General features: G+C 36.5%; 1 protein-coding gene across 2 annotated transcripts; it reads right to left on the bottom strand.

Annotated features, from left to right (window-relative positions):
* Positions 1 to 31: 31 nt before the first annotated feature.
* Positions 32 to 4,244, bottom strand: LOC137190568 (uncharacterized). Of its 2 annotated transcripts, none has more exons than XM_067600117.1 (7): positions 4,156 to 4,244; positions 3,014 to 3,207; positions 2,149 to 2,259; positions 1,833 to 1,889; positions 1,513 to 1,683; positions 749 to 865; positions 32 to 422 (listed from the first exon to the last, which is right to left on the bottom strand). In XM_067600117.1, the coding sequence occupies exons 2-7, from the start codon at positions 3,182 to 3,184 to the stop codon at positions 354 to 356; spliced, it is 696 nt and encodes a 231-aa protein (XP_067456218.1). In that variant the 5' UTR covers positions 3,185 to 3,207; positions 4,156 to 4,244; the 3' UTR covers positions 32 to 353. The 2 variants fall into 2 exon arrangements, with proteins under 2 accessions (XP_067456218.1, XP_067456216.1); XM_067600115.1 differs by having other exon boundaries at positions 32 to 425.
* Positions 4,245 to 10,443: the final 6,199 nt, after the last annotated feature.

Consider the following 10,443-nt stretch of genomic DNA (forward strand, 5'->3'; position numbering starts at 1 on the left):
GTTTGGTGTTTTTGGTGTCTGTCCAGCATCTAGCCTAAACATTGCACACAACTACCTTTCTAAGTGTTTGTTTGTTTGGAAATGAAATATCCAAAAGAAAAAATGTTTTTATTCATGGAAGTTTACTTGAAAACATCACTCACAGGCATTAAAACACTTGCAATCACACTACAAAAGTCTCAGGAATACATTTTTTGCTACACAACCCCAAACTGGTAATACAGAAAGTGGAAATTTTGTCTTTTTAATACAATGTGCTTTTGATTATTTTCAGCTAATATATGTAAAAGACTGATTACAGTGATGTGATGCTTATTCGTTCTCATGCACCCATGTCTTTTGTTGAACTGATTTTAAGCACCAGGACTTGTCATGAGGACTTCCTTAAACTCAGGCTGGAGAACCTCAACATCTTCATCACCCTGCTGACAAAGTGTGACAAAGTCAAGTTTCAAAACAACATGACAAAGTTCAGAATTTTACAGTTTGACTCTTGACTGAATTTATATTTGTTATACCTTATGATAGTGTTACTCTGATTATACTAACACTTCAAATAGTAAACAACTTGTACAACCATCACCATTACTGATTACTGATACCACTATTGTCACTTGCATTGGTTGGCAGTCCAGCAGCTACAAGGAATAATACTACAACTAATATTTTACTTTACTTCACTTTTCTCACCCACATACCCTCCAGTATGTGTGGATTGTGGATTTGTGTGTTTTGTCTTGGTTCATACCTCTTCCTTCTTCCTATTGACCAAAGCCTTGATGCCCAGAACAACAAAGCTAATGTTGACACACAGCTGGAGAACACCCAGAACAATTGACGTAATGTCGATGCCTGTCAACAAATCCTGAGAGACGGAAAAAAAAACGTAAAAATATAACATTGTGATAAGTTCACTTTAAAATGTAATTATGAATTGGTACAAATAAACAGACCAATACACTGATTCTTGTGCAACTTGGATAATAATGATTCTACTGTATGATTGTGTTTAACTTACAGGACATGGCTGGCGATTTTCCATATTTTTCCTGTTGTCAACAAATCCTATGTGCAGCCATGAGGCACACTCATGAGAAAACTATAGAAAATCCTGGTGATAAATTATATTTTCTTTTTATTGTTCACAAATCCCATGAAAAGAACAAAACCAACAAATGGCTGACATGTTTCTTCATTAGCATAAACATGCAATTGTAGTTTATTTTGAGTCAATCCCTCATACACCGCTCTGCTGTTGATACAAGAGCACCAAATGTTCAGTGTATTAATGTGCAGCTGAAAATAGTCCCCGACAAACACACAATTACTCTTTAAAAATGAAACTATTTATTTGTGACCTGTTTATAAAGATCTTCAGTGCAGAAACCAGTGGGCTTAGCACTGAGTGTCACAGACAGGGTGTGGACAAAAGATGGATTCATTTAATGGAATTTGTTGACGATGAAAAAAACATGGAATAGCACCAGCCTTATCCTTCATAAGTCTGCTTACTTGGGCATAGAACGCCACTCTTCTGCAGGCGTCATTGTCATTACCAGCATTGTACCAGGAGCGGTCACATAAATTGAGTACAGAGGAATTTGCCAGGTCTCTTCCGTACAGCACAATGTGAACAATGGCAAAGATCAATCCGATGATGTTCATAAACACGGTGAAGCCCATCTCAGAGGAAAGAGTCCCTCATTTAAATTCAAATAGCTTTTGACAGTGTTTTGTTTGTAACCTAAGACAGATGACACATTATTCTTTTGACAGTGTTCTGCCAAATGATAGGTTTTTACACTTTTTCCTCAATTTTAGTCTTTACTTACCAAGCAAAGATTGGGGTACTGGCCAGCTAAAATCGTCATGATTCCAACTGCGATGAACTGAAGAGAGGACATCAATCTCATCAGTGAAATTATAGCTTAGAATACTATTTTAATTATAACAAATAAAAATATATGTAAAAGCAGTATCACACACTACACAATTCAACATGGTTTAAAGTCTTCCCTGCATTTCTAAAGGTTTTGGTAATTGTTTCAGTTTCGTAAAGAATTGCAAAAACATTGCTGCATTTGCAAAACAAGAGACATTACAGTAGTATGCTGTCATAGTAATATTAACATAACAATATCCTTTTACCACTCCACTCAGCCAGTAAACACCTCCCCGACTGGCAAAATCCTCAGGACCTGTGCTTATTCGTCCTGGTCCAAGTCCAGTGCTGAACAGGCCCACCATGATCTGTATAGTCTGTAAAAGATTCAAATCAATAAAAGCCTCATTGTCCATTTATTGGTCTTATTGACAATAATGAATTGATCTTACTTTCAAGTACTGTGTGTGTATCAAAAGCCTGATCTTATTCCTCCGTGCTGTAAACCTTGATTGTTGTCTAAAAACTATTAAAAAACTATCAGTGAGCCACACCGCTGCACTGGGTCACATGTTCCTTCCATAGTCCCGGACAGTAGGTTGTTATACAGTGCTAGCCTGTTGTGCTACATATCACAACCTCTTGACTTTATACTTTAGCTATTTACAATGTACAGTGTCATACAAAGTCAAGAGGTTATGATATGTTGTACCAGAAACTAGTGTAGCCCTGTAAATGGAACCGCATTCCCACACATGCACAATGGCATCCGCCTTACACGGAACTACTCTCCGGAGACCGAAAACATGATCACTGTCTTTGGAGCTGTTTCTATACAAACTATGGTGACCATAATCTTTTGCGCCAAGAAACATGTCACCCAATGCAACAGTGTGGGTCAGTAAAGTGTTTATAATATTTTTTGGACAACAACGGAGGTCTACAGCACAGAGAAATAAGATATATCAGGCTTTTGATACACACATAATACTTACTAGTATAGGATGAGTTCAATGTTGGTTTGGCTCTGCACATGAGATTTGTTTACAATGAGTAAAATATAGAAAATCACCAGCCTTATCCTTTACAGATAATACTGTATGTGAATATATACATTTCAATTTCTCTCACCCCAAGAGCGGCTGTAACACTCGTCTGCAGCCGTGCCTTGTACACCGAGCAGCACCTGCGTCTGTAGCAAAGAATCTTCAAGATTTGACAGAGCGTTGGCCACATGCTCCTACTGTCCGCCGCTACAGTGACCACATTCACTTTCTTGTCTTTGACGACAGTAACAGTCATCCTTCACAGTACTGATGCCTCACCTGCAATATGCGACATGGAGATTTTTTTTTAGATTGTTCCCTCAATCAGATGATTGATTTTCTGTATTTTGTTAATGACGAAAACAATAATATGTGTAGGGCTCATTCTGACTATGAAAAAAAAAAGCCAAGCCAGACAAGTCCAGCTCTTTCAATTGTGGTAGCTTGTTACTGGCAGAAGAAATGCTTCCAGTTTTTTTTCTGTTTTTTTAAAGATAAAGCTCCTGAGTCTCTGGTATTTTGTGTGTGTGTGTTGAACAATGGTTCAGTGAAAGAAATATCTTAAGTAAACAGTGAGTCACTGGTATAAAGAACACTTTTTAACCCAAATATGCACCTGGAGAGCCATGTTCCATGTATTGCTCCTCAATAATGCCTATGAGCTTTGTAATTTACTAACTCTAGATGCTCCAGAGGCAAAGCAGAATATTATTTGCTTCAGTTTTGCTTAATAAGTTTCATGAGACTCACTCACATTCACAACTACATTAACCAGCACTTGACACATGTGAGAAGGTGTTCTTCCAGTTCACCCAGTAAGACATTAATCACTATCTAAAAAATAAGTTTGAGGTTAACAAACGGACCTCCGTCCTCCGTCCAAGGAACCAACTTCCTTGGATGGAGGAAGATCAGTGCCCCGGTAAGGGCCTGCACTTCCATGTGTTTGCCATCTCAATTCTCAAATCCTAACAAAAAACAAGGGATGTCATAAAATTCACCAAAATGAAGAATTAGTCTTGAATGTCACCCATCAACACACACACAACTGTTCAAAATTACACAAACTATACAAACACAAAGTTAAATAATCCCTTCTCCATAATCATCTTATTTATCTGTTGTAGTCTGTAAAACATGATTATAATTTAAAATATCACCCAGTTTAAAGTTAATGTTATCATGCATTATAGTTTGTGTTTTTTGTGTTTGGTTTAGAGTCCTTACCTGTGTCTGGTTCAGTGCTACAGACTCCCTGGAACTGTGATAGTCTGATTTGTGTGAGTTCAAGCAGCAGCAACAAAAAAATATACTTCCTGTTTGATTTCTTCACAATAAAGGCGTCATTTCCACAAAACTGTCTTTTTCCCAACAAAAAAATAAATAAATAACAGTGGCACATATTAGATAGAGCCTTTAAAAGTAATAATAACACAGTGTAAGTATACATAGAAGTAATCTGCAGTAAAACTTTATTTTACTTTGCGGCTGTGTCCAGGATCAAAATGAGGTGTTACAGTTCTGCCCTCTGATATATTGGCACAAGTTGAGAAAACTTAACATTTAATATCTCTAATAATGACAATAAAATTCAGCAATCTGTGCAATATTGTTGGTTGTTATGGTTCTGCTCCAGTCTGACTCCTTAGCTGCCATTATTCACCAGTCCATCAGAGACCCTCAGCTTTTCCTCCCCTCTCCTTCCTGTGTTGTCCTCTAACATTGCCATAGATTCCCTTTGTGCTTATTGATCTGTTCTCTATCGATATTCATGGATAGATTGAGGGGGAATCTGTAGGGCGACAGACGGTGGATGTTCTGTAAATATCTAACATGCTAAAATGAATCAGACTTTCAGCTTTTGTTGCTCCTTATGTTGGTTTCACTTTTATATTTGAAAATTTAAAATGTTAGTGTGACATATTGAAGAGAGGAGTTTGTTTCTGAGTTTTCGGTCCCACCCTGCATCAGTCTCGTTAGCCCTCTCCTGCTCCCTGTGTCTTCCCCAGCCTATCAGCTCCTTTCCTGATCTCTTGCTCTACCTGCATCTCATCCCCTCATCAGTTAAGTTTGTATTTATCTCCTGGTTTTCAGTTTAGTTTGATTCTGTATTGTTCAGTTCAGTTTTGCTTTGCCTGCGCTCCTGAGTTCTGTTCCTGAATTGAGTAAATAAAGAAGTTATTCTTCAGCTTTGCTCTGCCTGCAGTCTCCTGCATTTGAGTCCACCTGCTCTGCTACTCCACATAACAGCTGATGGTAATTTGTTCAATATAAATGTTCTCTCTCTGTACTTTTAAACTGAGGAATGACACTTCTGCACAACAGAAAATTAGATACCAAAATACTTTAACACTTTTAAAATTGCATGCTTTGTTTTAAAGGTGACAAAGCAAAACTTGATATCTTGCACCTGGAGCACATCTTTGAATTTAACCTGAACAGCTTCAGTGACTGTTGATTGTTTCTCAGTTTTTTTTTTATGTTCAAAGCTTTTAAACAAACCTTTCTCCACGTTACCTTTTTTGTGTTCATTGGTTCAGTGAACTTGAACTCACCTCATCAGTGTACCAAAGGGGCCTGTGGCTCTCTTCTTAACAGAAAGCATTGCAATGTGCATCCTGCTTCTAATCAATCATAATATATCCACATTAGGTTATAAATTAAAGTTAGAAAATGGCAAAATCAGTATAAGAACCATTTTACATACTTAATGAAAGCTGTTTAGAACATACTACGGACACAGTTGTGTTTTATGTACATTTAGAAGTCATTCAGAAATACCCATCTTTACAAATTCAGACATTAATTGTTTGAGTTTTATATTCTTTTTATTCCGTTTTGACAATATGAAAACAGACAGTAAGTAAAAAGTAAGTAAAACAGACAGATCATCAAAGGAACCATCATAGCTTTAATTACATAGTTTGAGCAGTTTGTGTTTAAGCTCATGAGATGATTTTTGAGACTTCACACTTTAGGATTTTGAACATGTGGTTTGTACATCCACCATGTTGATGGGGATCACTTCTTCAATTTAACTTGAACAACTGTGAAAGCTGAGCTGAGTTTGGTGCTTTAAACAGTCAATACACCAAAATAATAATAATAAAAAAAAACACACACAAAAAAACACATCTTCAGATTCCCCAGTTGGTATCCAGCCATACACATAGTTCTGGTTTTAACATATTTCTCCTCTTTCTACAGTTTAGGTGAACTGAATTTCATTTGTGAAAAATTCAATTTGAAAAACAACAAATCTATGTTAAAACATAATGTACTTGAAGATAGGAAAAATTACAAACATACACACACAAAAGAGTGGCAAAAAATGTCAGTCTTTGTAATATAAAGTTGTTTTGATTACTTTCAGAAAGTGAATGTAAAAGTACAAGTATAACAGTGACGTGTTGCTTATTTATCATCAATAATCCATTGAGCTGAAATCATTTTAAGCACCAGGACTGGTCAGGAGGACTTCTTTCAACTCTGCCTGGTGACCTTCAACATATTTGCCATCCTGTTGACACAAAACAAAGGTAACTTTCATCAAAACAGGACAACATTAATCATTCTACACTGTGACTCTTTACTCCAGAAATGCAGCTGCTACAACTTTTATCTCCTACAACTACAGTACATTATTTCTTCTGCTCCTACTGTTGCTACTCCAGCTGCAATTACTGCTCATAGTACTTTGCTTCACCTTTCTGAATCCAGCAATCCTCTGATTCATGTGGGCTGAGCACTTTGTGTACATTGCTGTGGTTCATACCTCTTGCTCCTTCATCTCATTGCACAGAGTCTTGATGCCCAGAATAGAAAACCAAACGCTGACAAACAGCTGAAGAACAGCGAAGGCAATCAGTTTAATGTCCATGGATCTCAACAAACTCTGATGGATATGAAATAAAAACATTTTTAATTTAATAATTCAAATATGTTTAAACTAATATTTAAATTAATTTCCAGTGTAATGTAAGTATGCATGATTTAATCAGCACAAAATGCTACAATGCAGAGATGCTTACAATGTGGAACTGCCAAAGTCATTTCAAATTAAATTGTCAAGTTGGACAATAATTAATTTTAGGATTTTAGTTCAGAACTTTAGACTGTAAAACATCATACAGAAACTTAAATATGTAATTTTATGTAAGTTGTATTGATTTCAAGTTAATTCAACTTAAAATGTCAAGTTTTCACTTAGAAACATGACTTCACTTGACTTGAAGTCATTTGACTTGAAATGAATACTGCTGAGAGTTCACTCAACTCACTTAACTGGTTATGAAGAGCATACACTGAGAGTTAAAACTGGACTTAGTATAGTAATGAAAACAATGCAAACCATAATGACGGTTAGTATTGAATTTATTCATTGTCATGATACAAACTAAAAACTGACTTTAGCAATTCCAACACCAGCAGTGACACAAGTTCTTAGTGACAAATGAAAAACTGTCTCTTAAAACTGAGAAAATGGAAAGTAAATCTGACTGTGACCTTTTTGTCAGTGTGATTGAATAGTTATTGTTTCAACTCAATATCTTAAGTCTATTGAACTTGTTATATCTAGCTGAGTTAAGTTAACTGAGTTAGTTTTACATTGTCAAAACACATTAGACAACTTTGAACAAATTCTTCAACAGAAGTTCAGGTAACTCATATTTTTTAAGGCAGCAGGGAAATACATTTTTTAGTTCAAATGTATTACAGTGTAGATGTATGCTTACCTCGGCATAGAGTGCCACACCTCTGCAGTTGTCGCCATAAGGACCAACATTGTACCTTCTGCGGTCACACATCCAGAGGGGGGAGGCATTGCCCAGGTCGATAGCATACAGCACAATGCCAGTAATGGCAAAGATAGCTCCAGCAATGTTCATAAACACAGTGAAGCCCACCTGAGAGGAAAGATTCCTTCAATTAAAAGATCAATTCAGATGGTATTTGATAGTGTTTTGCATTTCAACTAAGACAGAAGACACAATATTCTATTGACAGTACACTGCACATTTCCTTCAATTAGTCAATGGGGTTTGGAGGACTTAACTTACCAAGCAGGAAGAAGGGAACTGTCCGGCCAAAATGGACATGATTCCCGTTACAATGAACTGATGAGAGGTCAGCAGAAAGCTCACATTAGAGAAATTCAAGCAAAAAAATATTGCATTTGTTTACAAGTAATATTGCTGAGGACTGTTCTCTCAGTTTTGTCATTCAAGTGACAAAATGTAAGTGTTGCTTGAACGCATTATTGTTTCAGGGAAACCTTTTACAATCATTACATTTGTATGGAACTCACATATTTATCAGCTGTGTTACCAAAACTTTTACAAATGCAATAACATTATTACAATATTATTTTACCACAGCACCCAGCCAGTAAGCAGCTCCCAAGCTGGTCAAATCCCCAGGATTCATGCTTGTTCGTCCTGGCCCAAGACCAATGTTGAACAGGCCCACCATGATCTGCATAGTCTGTAAACGATTCAAAGCAAATCTCTTTATCTTAACATTTTAAGACCACCAGTTAACAGCTGTATGTGAATACATTTATTCCAGTTTCTCACCCCAATAACTGTAGTGAGACCGGTCTGCATCAGCACCTTGTACACCGAGCGGCAAAGAGCCTTCAGGATTTGGCACAGTGGTGGAAACATGCTCTTACTGGCAGCCTTGTCTTTGATCAGCTATGAACATCTGTCACAGTCCTGCACACACACCTGAAACATGAAATGCCGATTTCTCCGTTTTTGTAGAGATTGATTCAACAAAGAGAATGTGTCTCCTTCGTCCCCTTGAGTTGTGGTATTCTTGACTCAAGGTTGAAGCCCACATTTTTCGTATGTGTGTGTGTGTGAGGGGTGTGTGTTTGTAGAGGAGAATGGGTCAGTGTATGAATGTCTTAAAGTCTCAGCACCAGCCAAAGTAAACAATGAGTCTTAGGTATCGATCAACATCCCTATCAAATCCAAATATGCAGGTGTATTACAGCCCTGGTTATGTTATCTGTCAGTAAGATTGTACTTATTGTCCATCACAGCAACCCCCCCCCCCCCCCCCCAAAAAAAAACCCAAAACACATTGCTTGAAGTTCTTTATTTAACCCCTACAGTACATACTGTTCGTACTCTGACTCTTCACAGTATCCCGTCATAATGAGCCTCTATTCCACATTTCTGAACTTCAAATCTTTACCTTATTAGTCATTAATACACTGATGATTTCAGAGAGCAGAGAGTGTATTCTTAAGGTTTTACACTATTTGTTTATGGAGAAAAAACATTCACATTCACACTATTTTATAGCCCTATACAGTAGAACATAACAGCCATAATGATTTCAATGAGTTTTATTGAATGTGAAGAATGCAACAACATTTTTCAGTGGTGTTTTTTTTTAAAAAAAAAAATACAAGTCATATTTAACCTTGAACACCCTCTATGTACAAAAATGTGTGTCAGCTGAACAAAATTTTTTTTTTTAAAAGTTGAAATATTTATATTCTGGGTCTCTTTGGGACAAGTCATAAAATTTCAAGCTAAACAGAAGATGTTTAGGGTGTTTTTCTTGCTCTCAAATGTAAAAACAGGTCAAATTTGACTTGAGCATTATTTAAGCCTTAACTCTTAAAATATGCTGCAGAGGCTTCAATTGGCAAAATGAGTTTTAGTTTTATGTCTGAATAATAAGTTTTCCCTGCAAGGTGTCACTTCTAAAAATCTGTTTATTTTATGAGAGAATTAAAATCCTAAAGAGCATTCACAACTGCATTAAACAGTAATTAAAGTATTTGTCACCTAATAAGGTTTGTGACATTAAAATGAATGTATCTATTGAATCTTTTGCAAATACAAAACCTCTTGTCATAAGGATGGGTTATTGTTTAGTCTCATTTTAGAGAAATGGTTCTTGGCTTGTGTTTGTCATCCTTTAAACTTCTCTCTTTCTCTCTCTCTCTCTCTGGCAGACAGTAGAAACATTATAACATAACTAACTCAAACTTGTCTAACTTTACCATGAAAAACATCCAGTTCAGAGCTCACTCAACATCTGGTCTCCCTGTAAATTTCAAGTTATTGTGAGTCATATGTTTGTTCATTCAGAAAACTCACCTGGTAGTAATTTGAGGCTGCAACTGCTACACTCTGGTTCTTCTGCCATCGGCCTCAGTTTGTTCTGCAGCAACAAAACCTGTTACTTCCCATTAACTGTTCAAGTTCTTCAGAATAAAAGCACCATTTCCATGAAAAGACCAGTATGGACTAATGAGCAGAGCCAGAAGAAGCTGTCAGTTCCCTGTATTCAGGTAAAATTAGCAATGTCACATTGGATAAATTACAAGTGAAAGACAGGTGGTAAAGAGCACTCTATATTATAAGACATAATAAGAAAACAGGATAAAGTCTTTGCCTCTGAAATGCAGCGGAAAAGCACAAATTGGAAAAAGTCAACACTTATTGTCAAATAACTAAAAAAAAACCAACCTTTAGTTATTCTAGTAAATGA

The sequence above is a fragment of the Thunnus thynnus genome, chromosome 10 (genome assembly GCF_963924715.1).
Source record: "Thunnus thynnus chromosome 10, fThuThy2.1, whole genome shotgun sequence".
Taxonomy (NCBI): Eukaryota; Metazoa; Chordata; class Actinopteri; order Scombriformes; family Scombridae; genus Thunnus; species Thunnus thynnus.

Excerpts from the sequence above, each read along its gene's own strand:
- LOC137190568 (XM_067600115.1), bottom strand. The coding sequence starts at position 3,184 with ATGACTGTTACTGTCGTCAAAGACAAGAAAGTGAATGTGGTCACTGTA. Across the intron at positions 2,260-3,013 it reads GTGTTACAGCCGCTCTTGGG|ACTATACAGATCATGGTGGG; the intron begins GTGAGAGAAATT and ends AATCTTTTACAG. Across the intron at positions 866-1,512 it reads GAGTGGCGTTCTATGCCCAA|GATTTGTTGACAGGCATCGA; the intron begins GTAAGCAGACTT and ends TCCGTCTCTCAG.